General features: G+C 52.8%; 2 protein-coding genes across 6 annotated transcripts; both read left to right on the top strand.

The window, feature by feature from the left end:
- Positions 1 to 494: 494 nt before the first annotated feature.
- LOC307075245 (tetraspanin-7-like) lies at positions 495 to 6,328 on the top strand (the record flags this gene model as incomplete). Its single annotated transcript, XM_079735784.1, has 8 exons — positions 495 to 575; positions 2,075 to 2,263; positions 3,598 to 3,672; positions 4,762 to 4,857; positions 4,958 to 5,110; positions 5,783 to 5,866; positions 6,039 to 6,110; positions 6,194 to 6,328. The coding sequence occupies 7 exons, from the start codon at positions 495 to 497 to the stop codon at positions 6,105 to 6,107; spliced, it is 747 nt and encodes a 248-aa protein (XP_079591910.1). The 3' UTR covers positions 6,108 to 6,110; positions 6,194 to 6,328.
- A 792-nt stretch (positions 6,329 to 7,120) lies between these two features.
- Positions 7,121 to 21,743, top strand: LOC307075319 (sentrin-specific protease 7-like). Of its 5 annotated transcripts, XM_079735878.1 has the most exons (20): positions 7,121 to 7,359; positions 8,791 to 8,962; positions 10,563 to 10,654; positions 11,289 to 11,447; positions 12,109 to 12,179; positions 13,789 to 14,082; positions 15,539 to 15,612; positions 15,715 to 15,873; positions 16,119 to 16,152; positions 16,656 to 16,841; positions 17,535 to 17,725; positions 17,825 to 17,982; positions 18,740 to 18,859; positions 19,025 to 19,117; positions 19,233 to 19,327; positions 19,429 to 19,481; positions 19,762 to 19,805; positions 20,369 to 20,437; positions 20,705 to 20,855; positions 20,939 to 21,743. In XM_079735878.1, exons 2-20 carry the CDS (start codon positions 8,846 to 8,848, stop codon positions 21,074 to 21,076), a joined length of 2,298 nt encoding a protein of 765 aa, XP_079592004.1. In that variant the 5' UTR covers positions 7,121 to 7,359; positions 8,791 to 8,845; the 3' UTR covers positions 21,077 to 21,743. The 5 variants fall into 5 exon arrangements, 4 of the variants coding, with proteins under 4 accessions (XP_079592004.1, XP_079592005.1, XP_079592002.1 ...); XR_013811840.1 differs by lacking the exon at positions 20,939 to 21,743 and having other exon boundaries at positions 20,217 to 20,437; positions 20,705 to 20,837; XM_079735879.1 differs by lacking the exons at positions 20,705 to 20,855; positions 20,939 to 21,743 and having other exon boundaries at positions 20,217 to 20,534.
- Positions 21,744 to 23,544: the final 1,801 nt, after the last annotated feature.

The following is a 23,544-nucleotide window of genomic DNA, read 5'->3' as shown; positions in this document are numbered from 1 at the left end:
AGCAATTGAGAAAAACTATAAGAAAAGCTTACTGCTTGTTCAGAACACCGCTGATAGCCTCCAAGTGTGTTTTGTTGTGTGTTTGTGTGTGTGTGTTTGAGTGTGTGTGTGTGTGTGTGTGTGTGTGTGTGTGTGTGTGTGTGTGTAACTTTAGTGAGTGTGTGTGTCTGTTATTGAAGCTCTGTGTGAAAAATAGCATCACATGGCTGAGAGAGAGAGAGAGAGAGGGGGAGAGAGAGAGAGAGAGAGAGGGGGGGGGAGAGAGAGACAGAGAGAGAGAGACAGCGAGAGAGAGAGAGAGAGAGAGAGAGAGAGGGGGGAGAGAAAGAGAGATAGAGGGAGAGAGACAGAGAGAGAGAGAAAGGGAGGGAGAGAGAGAGGGAGATAGAGAGAGAGAGAGAGAGGGGGAGAGAGAGAGGGAGAGAGGGAGAGGGGGAGAGAGGGGGAGACTCCTCTACAGTGTAGCCAGCGTTGTGTTTCAGTACAGCAGCATCATGGCGTCCAGGAGGTTGGAGGCTCGACCCGTCATCGCCTGCTTCAAGACCCTCCTACTGATCTACTGCCTGCTGTTCTGGGTGAGTCTCTACTGGTCTACTGGTCTACTGCCTGCTGTTCTGGGTGAGTCTCTACTGGTCTACTGGTCTACTGGTCTACTACTGGTCTACTGGTCTACTGGTCTACTGCCTGCTGTTCTGGGTGAGTCTCTACTGGTCTACTACTGGTCTACTGGTCTACTACTGGTCTACTGGTCTACTAGTGGTCTACTGGTCTACTAATGGTCTACTGGTCTACTAGTGGTCTACTGGTCTACTACTGGTCTACTGGTCTACTAGTGGTCTACTGGTCTACTAATGGTCTACTGGTCTACTAGTGGTCTACTGGTCTACTACTGGTCTACTGGTCTACTGCCTGCTGTTCTGGGTGAGTCTCTACTGGTCTACTACTGGTCTACTGGTCTACTACTGGTCTACTGGTCTACTACTGGTCTACTAGTGGTCTACTGGTCTACTAATGGTCTACTGGTCTACTAGTGGTCTACTGGTCTACTACTGGTCTTCTTTGTGAGTCTCTACTGGTCTACTACTGGTCCACTGGTCTACTGGGTGAGTCTCTAGAACCTACTGGTCTTCTTCTACTGGTTGTAGTGGGGGACAGTGTGCATGGGTGTTTGTGCGTGTGTGTTTATATTTGTGTGTGCGTGCATATATGTGTGTGTGTGTGTGTGTGTGTGTGTGTGTTTGTATGTGTTTGAGTGTCTGTATATCTGAGTGTGCATGTGTGTGTGTGTGTTTATGTTTGTGTGTGTGTGTGCGTGTGTGTATATCTGCATGTGTGTGTGTGTGTGTCTGTGTGTGTGTTTGTGCGTGTGTGTGTATATCTGCGTGTGTATGTGTGTGTGTGTGTGAGCTAAAGTGCACCATAGAGAACTCCTCCCTAGAGAGGCGTGTGTCAGGGTCAGGGGTCAGAGGTCAGGGGTCAGATGGGAGCTCATTAGAGAGCAGGTGAGGAATGCCAGAGGGCCGCCCCCCCCCCCAGCTGGGGCCCCTCCCTCCTAGAGTCACCCTGGGGGGTGTCGCCCTCTCAGGACCCGCCCCCCGCCTCAGAGCCGTCCAATAGCAGGCGGGCTGGACTCAGACCAGAGAGTGTGAGAGAGTGTGGGAGCCTCTCTCTGTCTTTCTGAGGGCCCTACATTGTGTTTGGCCCCTGGCTGGTCTCGCTGAAGGCCCTGGTCTCTCCGAGGGCCCCTGGTCTCTCTGAGGGCCCTCAAAGGGCCCCTGGTCTCTCTGAGGGCCCCTGGTCTCTCCGAGGGCCCCTGGTCTCTCCGAGGGCCCCTGGTCTCTCTGAGGGCCCCTGGTCTCTCTGAGGACCCTCAAAGGGCCCCTGGTCTCTCTGAGGGCCCCTGGTCTCTCCGAGGGCCCCTGGTCTCTCCGAGGGCCCCTGGTCTCTCCGAGGGCCCCTGGTCTCTCCGAGGGCCCCTGGTCTCTCCGAGGGCCCCTGGTCTCTCTGAGGGCCCTGGTCTCTCCGAGGGCCCCGGTCTCTGGTGCTCTGTGTTAACCCCCCAGTGTGTCCCCAGGCCACGGGGGCCGTCCTGCTGGCGGTGGGGCTGTGGGGCCGCCTCCTGCTGGGGCCCTACCTCTCTCTGCTGGCCGCCTCCTCCTCCAACGCCCCCCTCGTCCTCATGGCAACGGGGACCGCCATCATCCTGGTCGGCCTGTTCGGCTGCCTAGCAACCTGCAGGGGCAGCGTGTGGATGCTGAGGCTGGTGAGGGCATCTACACACACACTACACACACTGCACACTACACACTACACACTACACACTCTACACACTACACACTACACACTACACAATGCACACTACACAATACACAATGCACACTACATGATACACAATGCACACTACACACTACACACTCTACACACTTCACCCTACACACACTGCACACTACACACTGCACACTACACACACTACACACTACACACACACACTACACTACACACACTACACACTACACACACACTACACACACTACACACTACAAACTACACACTACACACACTACACACTACACACTACACACTACACACACTACTTAATACACTCTACACACTCTACACTCTTTCCCCTACACACACTTCACCCTACACACCCTACACACTACACACTACACAATACACACTACACACTACGCACACACTTCACCCTACACACCTTACACACTACACACTACACAATACACACTACACACTACACACACTTCACCCTACACACACTACACACTGCACAATACACACTCTACACACTACACCCTGCACACACTGCACACTACACACACTACACACTACACAGACTGCACACTACACACAATAGACACACTAGAAACACTACACACTCTACACACACTACACTACACACTACACACTCTCCACACATTGTGGCTGTCTAACGTGACCTTTGACTCCAGTGGTAGGCTGTCTAACGTGACCTTTAGACCTATATAGTAGGCTGTCTAACGTGACCTTTGACCCCGGCAGTAGGCTCTCTAACGTGACCTTTGACCCCGGCAGTAGGCTGTCTAACGTGACCTTTGACCCCGGCAGTAGGCTGTCTAACGTGACCTTTGACCCCGGCAGTTGGCTGTCTAACGTGACCTTTGACCCCGGTAGTAGGCTGTCTGAAGTCACCTTTGACCCCGGCAGTAGGCTGTCTAACGTGACCTTTGACCCCGGCAGTAGGCTGTCTAACGTGACCTTTGACCCCGGCAGTTGGCTGTCTGAAGTGACCTTTGACCCCGGCAGTAGACTGTCTAACGTGACCTTTGACCCCGGCAGTAGGCTGTCTAACGTGACCTTTGACCCCGGCAGTAGGCTGTCTGAAGTCACCTTTGACCCCGGCAGTAGGCTGTCTAACGTGACCTTTGACCCCGGCAGTAGGCTGTCTAACGTGACCTTTGACCCCGGCAGTAGGCTGTCTAACGTGACCTTTGACCCCGGCAGTAGGCTGTCTGAAGTCACCTTTGACCCCGGCAGTAGGCTGTCTAACGTGACCTTTGACCCCGGCAGTAGGCTGTCTAACGTGACCTTTGACCCTGGCAGTATGCGGTTTTCCTGGCGCTGGTCTTCCTCGCTGAACTGGTCGCAGGAATTTCAGCATTCATCTTCCGCCACGAGGTGACGTCATCATCTGTTATTTATTATCATGTACATTATTGATCATCATCATATACATTATCTACATTATATACAATGCATACATTATCTACATTATCCACATTGTATACATTGAATACATTATATACATTATCTATAGATAATGAAGATAATGTATATATTGTATATGATCTATACATCATATACAATATATACATTACCTTCATTATCTAGATTATGTACATCGTAAACATAATTTATTTGAATTATAAACTTTAAATATCATATCCCATATAAATCATCATTCTGATATAATTGATATACATTGTATTCATTGTGTTTGTGTGTATATGTGTGTGTGTGTGTGTTTGTGTGTGTCTGTGTCTGTCTGTGTGTGTGTGTGTTTTCTTGTGTGCACGTGCGTGTGTGCGTGCGTGTGCACGTACGTGTGTGCGTGTGTGTGTGTGCGTGTGTGTAAGTGTGTGTGTGCGTGTGTACGAGCGTGCGTGTGTGTGTGTGTGTGTCTGTTTGTGTATGTGTGTATGTGTGTGTGTGTGTCTGTGTATGTGTGTGTCTGTGTTTGTTTGCGTGTGCGTGTGTGTGTGTCTGTTTGTGTATGTATATGTGTGTGTGTGCATGTGGGTGTGTGTGCATGTGTGCGTGTGTGTGTGTGTGTGTGTGTGTGTGTTGTTACGTATTTTAAGCACATAAGCTACCCCCACATAGCCACAAGGAAGCAGGATCGAACATATAAGCTGCAATAACTACTCCAGCCACAGATGCACCTTTAGACAGGTGAGGAAGCCGGAGCCAATATGTCACATAGGCCACGCCTACTTCACATAGGCCACGCCTACTTGATACAAACGGGGAGCGGGAGTCAGATGAGGTCAGAGACATATGGCAGCCCCGTTGAGAGCCCCGGGGAAAGCCCCCCGGGGCTGTAAGATAGCGCTGCGGTATCTCTCTCCACGCGTGTTAAATACGATTCCCTCCTTTTGCTTCATAGTTACCATACCGAAATACTTTAACAAATAAAGTGAGTAAAAAGCGACCCGGATTGAACTACTTTCTTCAAGAACACGACAGTGTGTGTGTGTGTGTGTGTAGATGAAGGGCAGCTTCCTGAGGACGTTCCAGGAGGCGGTGATCCAGTACAACGCTCAGGACCAGAGGAGTCTGGCCGTGGACAACGTCCAGCGCAACGTGAGACACACACACACTCACACACGCACGCACACGCACACACTCTCACACACGCACATACCAGCTCACCCTGTGTGTGTGTGTGTGCGCGTGTGTGTAGCTGCGCTGCTGCGGTGTGTTTAACTACACCAGCTGGTTGTCCAGCTCCGTCGACCCAGTGGGGGGGCTCCCAGCCAGCTGCTGCCTCAGCCTCTCTGACTGCCGGCCTCAGGACCTCCGCGGCCACACCGGGCCCAGCAAGGTGCACCCCCAGGTAGACTCCTCCCCCTGGAGCCTAGCTCCTCCCTCCCTGCTCCTCCCTCCTACCTCCTGTCTCCTCCTCTGTCTCCTACTCTTCTCTCCTCCTCCGCTCTCCTCCTGTCTCCTACACCTCCCTCCTCCTCCTCTCTCCTCCTGTCTCCTACCTCCTGTCTCCTACTCCTCTCTCCTCCTCCTCTCTCTTCCTCCCTTCTACCTCCTGTCTCCTCCTCCTCTCTCCTACCTCCTGTCTCCTAGCTCCTGTTTCCTCCTCCTGTCTCCTCCTCCTGTCTCCTACTCCTCTCTCCTCCTCCTCTCTCCTCCTGTCTCCTACCTCCTCTCTCCTCCTCCTCTCTCCTCCTGTCTCCTACCTCCTCTCTCCTCCCCCTCTCTCCTCCTGTCTCCTACTCCTCTCTCCTCCTCCTCTTTCCTCCTGTCTCCTACCTCCTGTCTCCTCCTCCTCTCTCCTCCTGTCTCCTCCACCACTCTCCTACCTCCTCTCTCCTGCCTCCTGTCTCCTACATCCTACCTCCTGTCTTCTCTCTCCTACCTCCTCTCTCCTCCCTCCTGTCTCCTCCTCCTGTCACCTCCTCCTTTCTCCTACGTACTGTCTCCTACCTCCTCTCCCCTACCTCCTCTCCCCTACCTCCTTTCTCCTACGTACTGTCTCCTACCTCCTCTCTCCTAGGGCTGCTATAACTTAGTGACTTCCTTCCTTGAGACCAACATGGGGATCATCGCTGGAGTCACGTTTGGAACAGCGTTCTCTCAGGTACACACACACACACACACACACACACGTTCTCTCTCCCTCCCTCTCTCCACTCATCTCTCTTTGTCTCTCTCCCTTTCTCTCTCTCTCTCTCTCTCTCTCTCTCTCTCTCTCTCTCTCTCTCTTCTCTCTCTCTCTCTCTCTCTCTCTCTCTCTCTCTCTCTCTCTCTAGTTGCTGGGGATGCTCCTTGCTTGCTGTCTGTCTCGCTTCATCTCTGCCAACCAGTATGAGATGGTCTAACAGGTACACACACACACACACACACACACACACACACACACACACACACACACACACACAAATACTCACTTCTGTTTCTGTTTCAGAAGGAAGGTCATCACCAATCGGCGTGGAAACCTCCACCAAAGTTGACAACTGACAGATGTCAATCACCTCCATCTCTGACGTGTTATATAAGCCCCGCCTCTCGGCGAGGTGTGCACGTGCAGCCAGATCCCATGGAGGTCTAATAAACACACTGAAAAGCGCGCTGGGAATGAGTGGTCCTTTGTGCTCTGTCCGGTGGAGCCCTCTGCTGGTGTTCTCTGGGGATTGTTGTGGTTTTAAAGGTCTGGTATATATATTAACTAAAAAGATAAGCTGACCAAGGCACTCTTATTAAAGTTAAAAAGCTGAAATAAATAGGCTAATTCATAATAGAATTAAAAAGATGCCAACATGTTTCGGCTACAGTAGGCCTTCATCAGGGCAGACTGAGATATATATATATATATATATATAGAGAGAGAGAGAGAGAGAGAGAGAGAGAGAGAGAGAGAGAGAGAGAGAGAGCGAGAGAGAGGAGGTGATATATATATATATAGGTGAGTTAGGAGAGAAGATAGGAGAGGCGGAGACATGAGGAGAGTAGAAAGGATACAGGAGAGGAGACGGGAGAGGGGGAGACAGGAGAGGAGACAGGAGAGGAGAGGCGGAGATAGGAGAGGAGACCGGAGAGGAGGTCACCGCAACTCCCGGTACTAAGGAAACGAGTCCAGAGAGATGAAAGAAGACGTAGATAAAATACGATTCAAGAAAGAAAATAAGATAAAATAAAGTGAGAATTAATACAATTAAGAGGTAAAATAAGTAAAATAAAAGTGATTAAAGAAATCCAATAAAATATCAAATGTTTTGGTTTTTTTGTCGCCCAAACGGAAGGGGTCGCTAGTGTTGCCAGAAGTCTGGCCCAATCTGGCAACACTGGTGACGTCGGCTGACGTAACGGTTGTTGTCAGTCCGGACTTCTGAGACCCGGTAGCTGCTAGCACCAGCAAACCGACAAACAGTGTATTACTATTATATTTATTATAATTGTTTTTAATATACCACAGGTCATATCAATGCACTGTTTTATCGCTCGGCTTCACGTGCGGCAGAGTACAGAACCCCACAGTACGCATGCTCCTCCCGTGACACCGATGTTGAAGTTTAATGAGGAGCGAGAAGAAGAAATCAGCTGGGAGCTCCGCCGCTAGCCCGCTAGAGAGAGGTGAGAAGGGGGCTTAAAGTGGAGGAGTTATGAGAAAGAGCTAACGACTGACCATACCACAGACCCTACACCTCTCTCTCTGTCTCTGTCTCTCTCTCTCTCTCTCTCTGGTTGATAGATATTAAAATGTAAGTTGTGGTGCCTCTGACTTCAGCGTCTGTGGTTCATATCGTTCACTAGCTCCGTTTTGGGTAATACTGTCCTGACTGGTTCATAGTGTTAATAGCTGTATGTTGGTCACTGTCCTGACTGGTTCATGTCGTTCACTAGCTGTATGTGGGTCACTGTCCTGACTGGTTCATGTCATTCACTAGCTGTATGTGGGTCACTGTCCTGACTGGTTCATGTCGTTAACTAGCTGTATGTGGGTCACTGTCCTGACTGGTTCATGTCATTCACTAGCTGTATGTGGGTCACTGTCCTGACTGGTTCATGTCGTTCACTAGCTGTATGTGGGTCACTGTCCTGACTGGTTCATGTCGTTCACTAGCTGTATGTGGGTCACTGTCCTGACTGGTTCATGTCGTTAACTAGCTGTATGTGGGTCACTGTCCTGACTGGTTCATGTCGTTCACTAGCTGTACGTGGGTCACTGTCCTGACTGGTTCATGCCGTTCACTAGCTGTATGTGGGTCACTGTCCTGACTGGTTCATGCCGTTCACTAGCTGTACGTGGGTCACTGTCCTGACTGGTTCATGCCGTTCACTAGCTGTATGTGGGTCACTGTCCTGACTGGTTCATGCCGTTCACTAGCTGTATGTGGGTCACTGTCCTGACTGGTTCATGCCGTTCACTAGCTGTATGTGGGTCACTGTCCTGACTGGTTCATGTCGTTCACTAGCTGTATGTGGGTCACTGTCCTGACTGGTTCATGTCGTTCACTAGCTGTATGTGGGTCACTGTCCTGACTGGTTCATGTCGTTAACTAGCTGTATGTGGGTCACTGTCCTGACTGGTTCATGTCGTTCACTAGCTGTACGTGGGTCACTGTCCTGACTGGTTCATGCCGTTCACTAGCTGTATGTGGGTCACTGTCCTGACTGGTTCATGCCGTTCACTAGCTGTACGTGGGTCACTGTCCTGACTGGTTCATGCCGTTCACTAGCTGTATGTGGGTCACTGTCCTGACTGGTTCATGCCGTTCACTAGCTGTACGTGGGTCACTGTCCTGACTGGTTCATGCCGTTCACTAGCTGTATGTGGGTCACTGTCCTGACTGGTTCATGCCGTTCACTAGCTGTACGTGGGTCACTGTCCTGACTGGTTCATGCCGTTCACTAGCTGTATGTGGGTCACTGTCCTGACTGGTTCATGCCGTTCACTAGCTGTACGTGGGTCACTGTCCTGACTGGTTCATGCCGTTCACTAGCTGTATGTGGGTCACTGTCCTGACTGGTTCATGCCGTTCACTAGCTGTATGTGGGTCACAGAGACCTGGCTGTAGGAGGAGTCTGTCCTGACTGTGGGGGCTCCCCTGGCCCCAGCATGGCTTCTCCCTTCAAGATCCCCAAGCGGAGTGCGGGCCCCCCCCGAGAAGGCTCTGAGCCTTTCCGGATGCAGTCGCCACTCTCCCGCCTGCAGGATGGGGTGCCCCCCCCAGAGGTACACACTCTGAACACACACTACACACTCGGGTATGCACACTACACACACTGGTGCACACACTACACACTGGTAAGCACTCTACACACTCTGGTACACACACTACACACTGGTACACACTCTACACACTCTGGTACACACACTGGTACACACACTACACACTGGTACACACACTACAGACTCTGGTACACACTCAACACACTCTGGTACACACACTGCACACTCTGGTGCACACACAACACACTCTGGTACACACTCTGCACTAGGGATGGGGATAATTAATATTTATTGATATCGATACCATTTTCAATACTCCTTAACGATCCGAGTCTTTATCGATACCACTATCGATACTTATCTATTAATTGGTGTAAATACAAAGCATTTTTAGTGATGAGGAAAATATTAAGGAAATAAAAAATTGCATTTAAAATTAAATATGTAATTCTTCATAAATATTGGCATCAGTAGTTTTAGTTATATAAACTAAAATGATTAGAGCACTATACAACTCTATTAGTAACACAGAAACATGAGTAATACAGTTTTACTCATGTTTCTCACCAAAAACTTAATTGACCGTTTCTTTATGTTACATTTGAACGCATTATGTTACATTTGAACGCATCATGATAACCTAACAGTCGTTGTACTGAGCCAACACATCATCACGCAGTACATCTGAAACTTTATTTACTTTTTAAGATAACTAGCTTGTATGCTGCTGATTACAACACAGATTTCATAATTGGATTACTATTTTTAATTGACGGGTCTAGCGGCAATGTCTGTGTTTGCGATAACCGCTCGTAGTTTGAGTGGATGATTCAGACGGGCCCGTCTGTGGTGCGACAGGAGGAGGAGACAGAATCTTTTCAACTCGAAGACAGTCGAAGGTACTGCATTTAGCCTTTATTTGATGCACAATGCTAATGTGCTTGGCCATTGAGATTGTGTTCCCCCCTTTACAATTAATGATTTTCGCCCTTTTCACCCGTTCAGCCATCCTTGCAAGCAAAGTTAACGGCCAGACTTCACTTGTTTCACTTGTAATACCTGTTTGCTTACAATTCCATTCAAAAACATTGGTGGACACGCTGCAGTGATGGATTGATTTGATTTAAAGGCCGTGACGCGACTCGAGGGACACAACATTACGTTACAAAAAAAACAATAAATGAAGGACGGGACTCGATAGTGGTATCGATAAGCCCAAATGTTAATGATTTTCGAAATGTTAATGAAAGCGGGTCCTTGATAGAACCGGGTTTCAATCCCCATCCCTACTCTGGACACACACTACACACTCTGGTACACACACTACACACTCTGGTACACAAACTACACACACTGGTAAGCACTCTACACACTCTGGTACACACACTGGTACACACACTACACACTCTTGGTACTCCTGTGGTTCCACTGCAGAACCCAGGGCCTGGACTGGCCCCGTGGTTCCACTGGAGAACCCAGGGCCTCCACTGGCCCTGTGGTTCCACTGCAGAACCGTACTGGCCACACTGGTCCAGTACCAGGAGCCGAGCGGCTGGGAGGAGAGCTCTTCCTCTAACGCCCTCTCCGCTGGTTCTGTCCTCAGTTCTGTCCTTCTGACCGGGCTGGGGCTCCTGCCGGACGAAAGGACATGATGCATTCTGGGAAGGGGTTCGGCCCCAGAGGTGGGAGGAGCAGGTAAGATCACGCTGTGCTCAGGGGGCGGGGCTTACAGAGTAAACCACACCCCTTACAGAGTAAACTACCCCCCCCGCTGCAGACTAAGAGAGGACTGACCAGGCGTCGATGGACACGCCAGTCTTTAGCCTTATATACCAGATATCCACCAGGCTAGCTAGTATACGCTAACCAGACTAACTACGGTCCTTCCCAGTTAACTAGCATACACTAACCAGGCTCACATTATCTCCTAACCAGGTTGACTAAGGTCCTAACCAGGTTGACTAAGGTCCTAACCAGGTTCACTGAGGTCCTAACCAGGTTGACTGAGGTCCTAACCAGGTTGACTAAGGTCCTAACCAGGTTGACTGAGGTCCTAACCAGGTTGACTAAGGTCCTAACCAGGTTGACTAAGGTCCTAACCAGGTTGACTGAGGTCCTAACCAGGTTGACTAAGGTCCTAACCAGGTTGACTAAGGTCCTAACCAGGTTCACTGAGGTCCTAACCAGGTTGACTAAGGTCCTAACCAGGTTGACTGAGGTCCTAACCAGGTTGACTAAGGTCCTAACCAGGTTGACTAAGGTCCTAACCAGGTTGACTGAGGTCCTAACCAGGTTGACTAAGGTCCTAACCGCTGTGTTATTTGTGCAGCTACTCCCAGCAGCTCTTCAGAGACACGGTGAAGTCCTGCCTGGGAATCCAGCAGTCACTGAAGGAGCCGGGAGGGGGCTCTAAACCCCCTCACCCTCACCCTCCCTCGCCCTCGCCCCCGCCGCCCGCTGCCCGACCGCCGTTCAGCCTCGCCAACGGGTAGGACTCCCCTGCCCCATGACCTCATCATCCCTGTAAACAGGACCTCATCATCCCTGTAAACAGGACCTCATTATCCCTGTAAACGGGACGTCATTATCCCTGTAAACGGGACCTCATTATCCCTGTAAACGGGACGTCATTATCCCTGTAAACAGGACCTCATTATCCCTGTAAACAGGACCTCATTATCCCTGTAAACAGGACCTCATTATCCCTGTAAACAGGACGTCATTATCCCTGTAAACAGGACGTCATTATCCCTGTAAACAGGACGTCATTATCCCTGTAAACAGGACGTCATTATCCCTGTAAACAAGACCTTATGATCCTTGAAGAGATTACCTCATTAGCCCTGTAAACACAACCTCATTATCCCAGTAAACATGAGGTCATTATCCCTGTAAACACGGGGTCATTAGTCCTGTAAACATGACATAAGTCCTGTAAACATGACCTCATAAGTTCTGTAAACAGGACGTCATTATCCCTGTAAACAGGAAGTCATTATCACTGTAAACAGGAAGTCATTATCACTGTAAACAGGACCTCATTATCCCTGTAAACAGGACCTCATTATCCCTGTAAACAGGACCTCATTAGTCCTATAACCATGAGGTCATTAGTCCCGTTAACAGCTGTGTCTGGTTGTATCCACCAGGTGGCGTCCTAAGAGGGCTTCTGACCATCTGACTCCGGACCGGGCACCACTGAAGAAGAGGTCTGGGGCCGGTGGGTGATGATGTCAGAGTCATGGCAACACGCGAGATGAAGAGATATGAGAAGAGATACAGTATTGATAGGAGCAGTGCCTTAGAGAAGATACAGTATTGATAGGATAAGTGTTTTAGAGGAGATACAGTATTGATAGGATCAGTGTTTGAGAGGAGATACAGTACTGATAGGATCAGTGTTTTAGAGGAGATACAGTATTGATAGGATCAGTGTTTTAGAGGAGACACAGTACTGATAGGATCAGTGTTTAAGGGGAGATACAGTTCTGATATCAGTGTTTTAGAGGAGAAACAGTACTGATAGGATCAGTGTTTTAGAGGAGATACAGTATTGATAGGATCAGTGTTTTAGAGGAGATACAGTACTGATAGGATCAGTGTTTTAGAGGAGATACAGTATTGATAGGATCAGTGTTTTAGAGGAGACACAGTACTGATAGGATCAGTGTTTTAGAGGAGATACAGTTCTGATATCAGTGTTTTAGAGGAGACACAGTTCTGATAGGATCAGTGTGTAAGAGGAGACACAGTACTGATAGGATCAGTGTTTTAGAGGAGATACAGTATTGATAGGATCAGTGTTTTAGAGGAGATACAGTACTGATAGGATCAGTGTTTTAGAGGAGATACAGTATTGATAGGATCAGTGTTTTAGAGGAGATACACTACTGATAGGATCAGTGTTTTAGAGGAGACACAGTACTGATAGGATCAGTGTTTTAGAGGAGATACAGTTCTGATAGGATCAGTGTTTTAGAGGAGACACAGTACTGATAGGATCAGTGTTTTAGAGGAGATACAGTACTGATATCAGTGTTTTAGAGGAGATACAGTACTGATAGGATCAGTGTTTTAGAGGAGACACAGTACTGATAGGATCAGTGTTTTAGAGGAGACACAGTACTGATAGGATCAGTGTTTTAGAGGAGATACAGTATTGATAGGATCAGTGTTTTAGAGGAGATACAGTACTGATAGGATCAGTGTTTTAGAGGAGACACAGTACTGATAGGATCAGTGTTTTAGAGGAGATACAGTACTGATAGGATCAGTGTTTTAGAGGAGATACAGTTCTGATAGGATCAGTGTTTTAGAGGAGATACAGTATTGATAGGATCAGTGTTTAAGGGGAGATACAGTTCTGATATCAGTGTTTTAGAGGAGAAACAGTACTGATAGGATCAGTGTTTTAGAGGAGATACAGTATTGATAGGATCAGTGTTTTAGAGGAGATACAGTACTGATAGGATCAGTGTTTTAGAGGAGATACAGTATTGATAGGATCAGTGTTTTAGAGGAGATACAGTTCTGATAGGATCAGTGTTTTAGAGGAGACACAGTACTGATAGGATCAGTGTTTTAGAGGAGATACAGTACTGATAGGATCAGTGTTTTAGAGGAGATACAGTTCTGATAGGATCAGTGTTTTAGAGGAGATACAGTTCTGATAGGATCAGTGTTTTAGAGGAGACACAGTACTGATAGGATCAGTGTTTTAGAGGAGATACAGTACTGATATCAGTGTTTTAGAGGAGATACAGTTCTGATAGGATCAGTGTTTTAGAGGAGACACAGTTCTGACCGTGGGACTGTATTCTGTCCCCCAGGCCGGTGTGCGGGGGTCAGGGCGGTCTCCGTGGACTCGGACCCCTCTGATGGGGAGGCCTCTGGACCCAGCCGGACCCCCGCGGTCTCTCCAGCACCTGGCCCCAGCTCCGACCGCCTCCCGGCACCCCCCCTCAGACCTGCTCCCCCGCAGTCCCAGAAGGCGGAGCGGAGGCTGTCCCTGAACCGGACCTCCTGGCAGGCGGCCAGAGGCCCGCTGCCCAGGGCGAGGAGGGGGGCCTGCAGCTCCCTCCGCCTGGGGGCCAGGAGGGCCTCCGGCAGCCCAGCAGAGCCCAGTAAGGCCCCCTACAGGGTGACGTTAGGACCGCCCCTACAGGCTGACGTTAGGACCGCCCCTACAGGGTGACGTTAGGACCGCCCCCTACAGGCTGATGTTAGGACCGCCCCCTACAGGCTGACGTTAGGACCGCCCCCTACAGGGTGACGTTAGGACCGCCCCTACAGGGTGATGTTAGGACCGCCCCTACAGGCTGACGTTAGGACCGCCCCCTACAGGCTGATGTTAGGACCGCCCCTACAGGCTGATGTTAGGACCCCCCCTACAGGGTGATGTTAGGACCGCCCCTACAGGGTGACGTTAGGACCGCCCCCTACAGGGTGACGTTAGGACCGCCCCTACAGGGTGACGTTAGGACCGCCCCTACAGGGTGACGTTAGGACCGCCCCTACAGGGTGACGTTAGGACCGCCCCCTACAGGGTGACGTTAGGACCGCCCCTACAGGGTGACGTTAGGACCGCCCCCTTCAGGCTGACGTTAGGACCGCCCCTACAGGGTGACGTTAGGACCCCCCCTACAGGGTGACGTTAGGACCGCCCCTACAGGGTGATGTTAGGACCCCCCCCTACAGGGTGACGTTAGGACCGCCCCTACAGGGTGATGTTAGGACCGCCCCTACAGGGGGAGGTTAGGACCGCCCCTACAGGCTGACGTTAGGACCGCCCCCTACAGGCTGACGTTAGGACCGCCCCCTACAGGGTGACGTTAGGACCGCCCCTACAGGCTGACGTTAGGACCGCCCCCTACAGGCTGACGTTAGGACCGCCCCCTACAGGCTGACGTTAGGACCGCCCCCTACAGGGTGACGTTAGGACCGCCCCCTACAGGGTGATGTTAGGACCCCCCCTACAGGGTGACGTTAGGACCGCCCCTACAGGCTGACGTTAGGACCGCCCCCTACAGGCTGATGTTAGGACCGCCCCCTACAGGCTGACGTTAGGACCGCCCCCTACAGGGTGACGTTAGGACCACCCCTACAGGGTGACGTTAGGACCGCCCCCTACAGGGTGACGTTAGGACCGCCCCTACAGGGTGATGTTAGGACCGCCCCTACAGGCTGACGTTAGGACCGCCCCCTACAGGCTGATGTTAGGACCGCCCCTACAGGGTGACGTTAGGACCGCCCCCTACAGGGTGACGTTAGGACCGCCCCCTACAGGGTGACGTTAGGACCGCCCCTACAGGCTGACGGTAGGACCGCCCCGTACAGGGTGACGTTAGGACCCCCCCCTACAGGGTGACGTTAGGACCCCCCCCTACAGGGTGACGTTAGGACCGCCCCTACAGGGTGACGTTAGGACCGCCCCCTACAGGGTGACGTTAGGACCGCCCCCTACAGGCTCGGCGGTTAGGACCGCCCCCTAGGATTACTTGAGGTCAGATTTGGGTTCTAACGTTCCGTCAGGAGGCGGATCATATGGTCACCGTGGTAACCTGAGATCCTCTCTCCCAGTTGTGCTGTCCAGTGAGGAAGAGGATGGTGAGCAGGAGGAAGGTGTCCAGCCCTCACCTGCAGAGCGGACGCAGGTAGGATGAGGCAGTATCCCTTCAGCTGATTTATGAGTAATTTATGCTTAATTAGTGCTTAATTGGTGCTTAATTGTTAGTCTAATTAAGTGTGTGCTTTAGGCCGGTGGGTCGGTCCTCTCCAGTCGTGGACTGGGTCCTGCGGCGGGTCTAAGGGGCGGGGCCAGCACAGCGGATCAGACCACGCCCCCCGTCATGGAGCTGGGCTTCAGCGACCTCCACCTGGGTCTGACCCGGGCGGGGCCCAACGGGGCCCTGAGGGTGAGGCCCTCACACACACACACACACACACAGGAACACACACACAAACAGGAACACACACACACAGGAACACAAACACACACAGGAACACACACACACACACACACACACACACACACACACACAAACACACACACACCCCTTAATCTGAGGGGTCTCCCCTGTCTGTGACTCTCTGTCTGTCTGTCTGTCTGTCTGTCTGTCTGTCTGTCTGTCTCTCTGTCTCTCTGTCTCTCTCTCTCCAGATCACAGAGCACGCCATCATACTTCCTCTGAAAGGTAGGAACTAAAGCATACTAGGAACACCTAGTGATACATAACAGTAACACGTGTTAGCACACGCTAGGAACACGCAGAAGGCTTTAGCAACAGGGTGATGCTGTATGCTAACACGTGCTAGGAACACGCGGCAGGGTGTATGCTAACACACGCTAGGAACACGCGGCAGGCTGTATGCTAACACACGCTAGGAACACGCGGCAGGCTGTATGCTAACACATGCTAGGAACACGCGGCAGGCTGTATGCTAACACATGCTAACACCTGCTAGGAACATGCGGCAGGCTGTATGCTAGCACATGCTAACACGTTCTAGTAACACGCAGCAGGCTGTATGCTAACACATGCTAACACGTGCAAGCATCAGGCAGCAGGCTGTAGTAACAGGGTGATGCTGTATGCTAACACTTGCCAGGAAAACGCGGCAGGCTGTATCCGAACATATGCTAACACGTGCTAGTAACACGCAGCAGGCTGTATGCTAACAGGCGTCCTCTCTCCAGGGGACGCTGGCGGGGGGGAGTGTGAGGTGGTGGTGGTCGCTTCCCAGGTCAGAGGGCACGGCCTGTGGGAAGGGGGCGTGGCCGGCGGAGGTCCCGCCCCCTCGCTGCTCTTCCTCTGGGTGACGGACGCACAGGCCAATCTGCTGCAGACTGAGCTGTCAATCATCCACCCCGTCACCAAGCATGGTGAGCATCATCCTGTCTCACATCCACCCTGTCTCACACCCGCCCAGTCTCACACCCACCCTGTCTCACACCCACCCAGTCTCACACCCGCCCAGTCTCACACCCACCCTGTCTCACACCCGCCCTGTCTCACACCCGCCCTGTCTCACATCCACCCTGTCTCACACCCGCCCAGTCTCACACCCAACCTGTCTCACACCCACCCTGTCTCACACCCACCCAGTCTCACACCCACCCTGTCTCACACCCACCCTGTCTCACACCCACCAAGTCTCACATCCACCCTGTCACATTCACCCTGTCACACATTCATCATTTTACACATTTACCCTGGTTCACAACAAAACGGTCTCACATCCACCCTGTCTCACACCCGCCCAGTCTCACACCCACCCTGTCTCACACCCACCGAGTCTCACACCCACCCTGTCTCACATCCACCCTGTCTCACACCCGCCCAGTCTCACACCCACCCTGTCTCACACCCGCCCTGTCTCACACCCACCCTGTCTCACACCCACCCTGTCTCACACCCACCCAGTCTCACACCCACCCTGTCTCACACCCACCGAGTCTCACATCCACCCTGTCTCACACTCACCCTGTCACACATTCATCATGTTACACATTTACCCTGGTTCACAACAAAACGGTCTCACATCCACCCTGTCTCACACCCACCCCCCGCTCCAGGTGGGAGCTGTGTGTTCCTGCTGGTGGTCCTCAGTGTGTCTGAGCTGCAGGCCGCTCTCTGTCTCTCCCTGCTGGGCACGGAGGAGTACTGCATCTCCTCCCCTCTGGATCTCAGCCAGGCCCTGCGCCTCCTCAGAGACCTCCCCCCCCACCTCCACACGCACCTCCTCATGCTCCTGGGGCAGCCCACGGTGAGTAGGCCTCTCTCTCTCTCTCTCTCTCTCTCTCTCTCTCTCGTGTGCAATATTTCACTGCAGGTGTGTGTGTGTGTGTGTGTGTGTGTGTGTTAGGAGGGGTCCAATCAGAGCGCCAGGAGCTCTGCGGGCCAGAGGCTGATCCAGTACCCCGCCCCCCCCTCTAAGGGCAGGATCACCGTGACGACGGAGGACCTGGCCTGCCTCAAGCCCGGAATCTTCCTCAACGACGTCATCATCGACTTCTACCTCAAGTGAGTCCGGCTCCTCCTCCTCCTCCTCCTCCAGGTACCTGCTCCTGGAGGAGGTGCCTGTGGGGTTCTAACCCTCTCTCCTCCTCCTCCTCCTCCTCCTCCAGGTACCTGCTCCTTGAGGAGGTGCCTGTGGGTATCTAACCCTCTCTCCTCCTCCTCCTCCTCCAGGTACCTGCTCCTGGAGGAGGTGCCTGTGGGGTTCTAACCCTCTCTCCTCCTCCTCCTCCTCCTCCTCCTCCAGGTACCTGCTCCTGGAGGAGGTGCCTGTGGGGTTCTAACCCTCTCTCCTCCTCCTCCTCCTCCAGGTACCTCCTCCTGGAGGAGGTGCCTGTGGGGTTCTAACCCTCTCCTCCTCCTCCTCCTCCAGGTACCTGCTCCTGGAGGAGGTGCCTGTGGGGTTCTAACCCTCTCTCCTCCTCCTCCAGGTACCTGCTCCTGGAGGAGGTGCCTGTGGGGTTCTAACCCTCTCTCCTCCTCCTCCTCCTCCTCCTCCAGGTACCTGCTCCTGGAGGAGGTGCCTGTGGGGTTCTAACCCTCTCTCCTCCTCCTCCTCCTCCAGGTACCTGCTCCTGGAGGAGGTGCCTGTGGGGTTCTAACCCTCTCTCCTCCTCCTCCTCCTCCTCCTCCAGGTACCTGCTCCTGGAGGAGGTGCCTGTGGGGTTCTAATCCTCTCTCCTCCTCCTCCTCCTCCAGGTACCTGCTCCTGGAGGAGGTGCCTGTGGGGTTCTAACCCTCTCTCCTCCTCCTCCTCCTCCAGGTACCTGCTCCTGGAGGAGGTGCCTGTGGGGTTCTCCGAGCGGTGTCATGTCTTCAGTAGTTTCTTCTTCAGGCAGCTGTCCAGACGCCGCGCCCAGGGGGAGGAAGTCCCCGCCCTGCTGTGAGTGCTACTTCCTGTTGACCTCACTTAGCCCATCCTACTTTCTGTTGACCCCACTGACCTCCAACTACTTCCTGTTGACCTCACTTAGCCCATCCTACTTCCTGTTGACCCCACTGACCTGTCACTACTTCCTGTTGACCCCTCTGACCTCACTTCCTGTAGGACCAGGGAGGTGCGCCACCAGAGGGTGAAGACGTGGACGCGACACGTCGACATCTTCACCAAGGACTTCCTGTTTGTCCCCGTCAACCAGGAGTAAGACACGCCCACTTCCTGTCTGTCCTCACACACCCACAGACCCACTCTCTCTTCCTGTTGGTGTGTGTGTCGAGTTGAGTAACGTCGAGTAACGCCCCCCCCCCCCCCCCAGGGCTCATTGGTACCTGCTTGTCATCTGCTTCCCGGGGCTGGAGGGTCTCCAGCACCAGGACTGGGCCGGCCCTGTGGCCGAACACCAGGGAAAAGGTCAAATCTATCCCCAGGCTTCCGCTGAGGCCTCTGGCATTACGATGGTGATGGTGGTGGTGGTGATGATGAAGATGATGAAGATGATTTCTGTGTTCCAGGGTCTAAAGACAAAAGCAAAACTAAGCCAAGTGCCTCCACCCTCAGACCACCGGTAATTACACACACACACACACACACACACACATACACATTATACACACACACACACACACATAATTCATAGACACACACACACACACACACACACACGTATAGAGACACACAGACACACACACAGACACATATAGACACACACACACACACACACGTATAGACACACACACACACACACACGTATAGACACACACAGACACACACACACACATTATATATCCACACACACACACATTTAATGTGTGCTTGTGTGTGTGTGTGTGTGTGTGTGTGTGCAGGAGTGTTCCCAGGCGGGCTGCGAGAGAGGAAGGGTTCTAAAGAGGTATGTTACCATAGAAACCAGCCCCACCCACCCAACACCTGGTCCGATGGCCTGCGGGAGTCACCTGTGTGTGTGTGTGTGTGTGTGTGTGTGCCTTTGTGTATGTGTGTGTGTGTGTATGTACGTGTGTGTGTGTGCATTTGTGTATCTGTGTGTGTGTGTCTATATGTGTGTCTGTGTGTGTGTGTGTGTTTGTCTATATGTGTGTGTGTCTATATGTGTCTGTGTGTGTGTGTGTCTGTGTGTGTCTATACGTGTGTGTGTGTGTGTGTGTCTATACGTGTGTGTGTGTGTGTGTGTCTATATGTGTCTGTGTGTGTGTCTGTGTGTCTCTATACGTGTGTGTGTGTGTGTGTGTGTGTCTATGAATTGAATTGTGTATTGATCCACAATCAGCTCTCTCATTCACAGACGAGTGCTGTTCTTCCTGAGGTCCAAAAACCCAAATTGCGTATCCTTTTTTATATACAATAATGTGTGTGTGTCTATACGTGTGTGCATAGACACACACGTGTCTATTCCTCCTCCTCCTCACTCTGTGTGTGTGTGTGTGTGTGTGCCAGGCCCTGTATCCTGGTGATGGACTCCCTGAGGCTGTCGGCCCATGAGAACGCCTGCAGGCTGCTGAGAGAGTGAGTCTCCCCAACCTCACCCCCCCTCCCCGCGTCTCACCCCTCTGCGTCTCACCCCATCGCGTCTCACCCCACTGCGTCTCACCCCCTCTGCGTCTCACCCCACCGCGTCTCACCCCACCGCGTCTCACCCCACCGCGTCTCACCCCACTGCATCTCACCCCCTCTGCGTCTCACCCCACCGCGTCTCACCCCACCGCGTCTCACCCCACCGCGTCTCACCCCACTGGGCTCGGTCAGCAGTAACCCGAGGCTCCGCCCCTCCAGATACCTGCAGGTGGAGTGGCAGGTGAGGAGAGGGAGGGCCCGCCTCTTCACGGCCGACACCCTGTGCAGCGCCGTGTGCCGGCTCCCCCTGCAGGACAACAGCAGCGACTGCGGCCTGTACCTCCTGCAGTATGCAGAGAGCTTCCTCCAGGTACTGCTCCTCCTGCTCCTCCTCCTCCTCCCTCACCTCCTCCTGGCTGTTGCCCTGACCCTGCTCTCTGATTGGTCCTCCAGAACCCTGTGGTGCACTTTGACCTCCCGGTTCGTCTGGAGGGCTGGTTTCCACGGCAGCAGATCAGATCCAAACGGGACCAGATCCGGAGTCTGGTCCTGGACCTCCGAGAGGACCAGAGCCCCCCAGGACCCCTCTAGACTAGACCAGACCAGACCAGTAGAGACCAGAGCCCCCCAGGACCACGCCAGACCAGACCAGACCAGACCAGTAGAGACCAGAGCCCCCCAGGACCACGCCAGACCAGACCAGTAGAGACCAGACCAGTAGAGACCAGAGCCACCCAGGACCCCTCTAGACCAGACCAGTAGAGACCAGAGCCGCCCAGGACCCCTCTAGACCAGACCAGACCAGACCAGTAGAGACCAGAGCCACCCAGGACCCCTCTAGACCAGACCAGACCAGACCAGTAGAGACCAGAGCCGCCCAGGACCCCTCTAGACCAGACCAGACCAGACCAGTAGAGACCAGAGCCCCCCAGGACCACGCCAGACCAGACCAGACCAGACCAGTAGAGACCAGAGCCACCCAGGACCCCTCTAGACCAGACCAGTAGAGACCAGACCAGTAGAGACCAGAGCCCCCCAGGACCACGCCAGACCAGACCAGACCAGACCAGTAGAGACCAGAGCCACCCAGGACCCCTCTAGACCAGACCAGTAGAGACCAGACCAGTAGAGACCAGAGCCACCAGGACTAGTATCAGGACCGGATCCAGGACCAAGACCAGATCCAGACCGGACCAGACAGGCTTCACCGCCACTCGTGCAATAATAAATATTTATAAAGACTTATTTTTTAACAAGTTCCCAATGTTTGTTTGAATAAAATGTTTTTTTTAAAAACATTTCGTGTTCAACGTTTCCATCGTCTTTAAACAAAGTCACAGTGTCCATCAAGCCAGTAAAAGCGCGGTAGTCGAATCTATGGACAGTAGAATCAAAGATAGGTGTGACGGACTAATCAGAAATAGAGGCGGGCGTGTCTTTTCAGGATATTGGCGTGGCCATAGTAGGATTCACCTCCAGGAGGGTCTCAAGCTGGCCCCCCACCCCCCACTCTGTTTGAGGGGAGGAGGAGAGCCTCCAGTAATCTGGGGGACATTAGCCCCCGGAGCAGCTTAGCCTCATGATGAGGATAAGAACAGCTGCTCCGAACACACCGCTAGCAGGCCTAGCTTAGCTGCTCTGAACACACCGCTAGCAGGCCTAGCTTACCCACTCTGTATGGCTACCAGCTAACAGTCTCTAGCTAGCCTGCCTGCACTGCTAGCGGTTAACAGACCTCCCTAGTTTAATTTCAACTCAATTCCGTTCTGCTGGTGCAGCCCTGAATCCCAGCTGCGGTCTCAAAGGGCTCATCAGGCCGTATGGTGATGAGGCTCTGAACTGCTCGCAGACCTGGCTGCTCTGTGGTGTTGCCGGTCCGGCCGCGGTCGCTAGTCAAGCGCTACATCGGTGCGTGCTGTGAATTAGTTTGTGCCGTGGATCCCTCCAAGATGTCGTTTCAACCGGGGTGGGAATGTTAGCAGCTCCTCACACGACGGGTGTTCGACGTCTGGCCGCTGACTGTGGTCAAGGTTAGCATGGGTTAAGGGTTGGGGTAAGTTGGAGAGGAGACAGCGCTGAGCTCTCACCTGTGGCCTGAAGTGTTAGCCTGGTTAAGGGGTAGCCTGGTATAGGGTTAGCCTGGTTAAGGGTTAGCCTGGTTAAGGGGTAGCCTGGTAAAGGGTTAGCCTGGTTAAGGGGTTGCCTGGTAAAGGGGTAGCCTGGGTTAAGGGTTAGCCTGGTTAAGGGGTTGCCTGGTTAAGGGGTTGCCTGGTTAAGGGGTTGCCTGGTAAAGGGGTAGCCTGCGTTAAGGGTTAGCCTGGTAAAGGGGTAGCCTGGGTTAAGGGTTAGCCTGGTAAAGCATTAGCCTGGTTAAGGGGTAGCCTGGTAAAGGGTTAGCCTGGTTAAGGGTTAGCCTGGTTAATGGGTAGCCTGGGTTATGGGTTAGGGTCAGGTGGAGAGGAGACGGTGTCTGGCTCCCGCCTGTGGCTCGCTGCCACCGGACACCGGCGGGCTCTAATCCGGAGGGATTAGACCGGTTTAGGGCTTCAGGGAAGACGGGCTCCCCCCACAACCATCAACTGATCTCCAATTCCCGTAGACACGATCTATTCCTGGGTACTACGGTGACTGGCTCAGACGAGTGGGCAGGGCTCACCTAAAGCCCGGTGCCTGGGGCCGCCTGGGGCCCTGACCGCAACCCGCGCCTCCGAGGGCCGTCCGCTTATCCCGTTAGCCCGACGCCTCGATGGGAACTGAGGCCCACAGACCACGCTGCTTAACACCGTCCCAGGAGAGGAGCCCACCCTGGGGTCACCCAGAGGAACCTGCACTAGAGGAACCAGGTTATATCTGGTATCTAACCTTCCACTGCATCTCTCTTCTCCAACACCGGCCCTTCCACGATCCACCCAGTGAATCGTTCTCTATCAATCGTTTTACTCCCTCACTTGGAAAGAGAATCTCCCCGCTACCGTCTCTAAACCTCCCTAGGGTAGCTTTAATATGAATCCCACTTTGCCCTGGAGACCCGTGAGCTCAGGACCTCAAGGTGCAGACGT

Source organism: Pollachius pollachius (assembly GCF_949987615.1).
Source record: "Pollachius pollachius genome assembly, chromosome: 4".
In the NCBI taxonomy this organism is placed as follows: Eukaryota; Metazoa; Chordata; class Actinopteri; order Gadiformes; family Gadidae; genus Pollachius; species Pollachius pollachius.
This window is presented reverse-complemented; position numbering and strand designations above follow the sequence as displayed.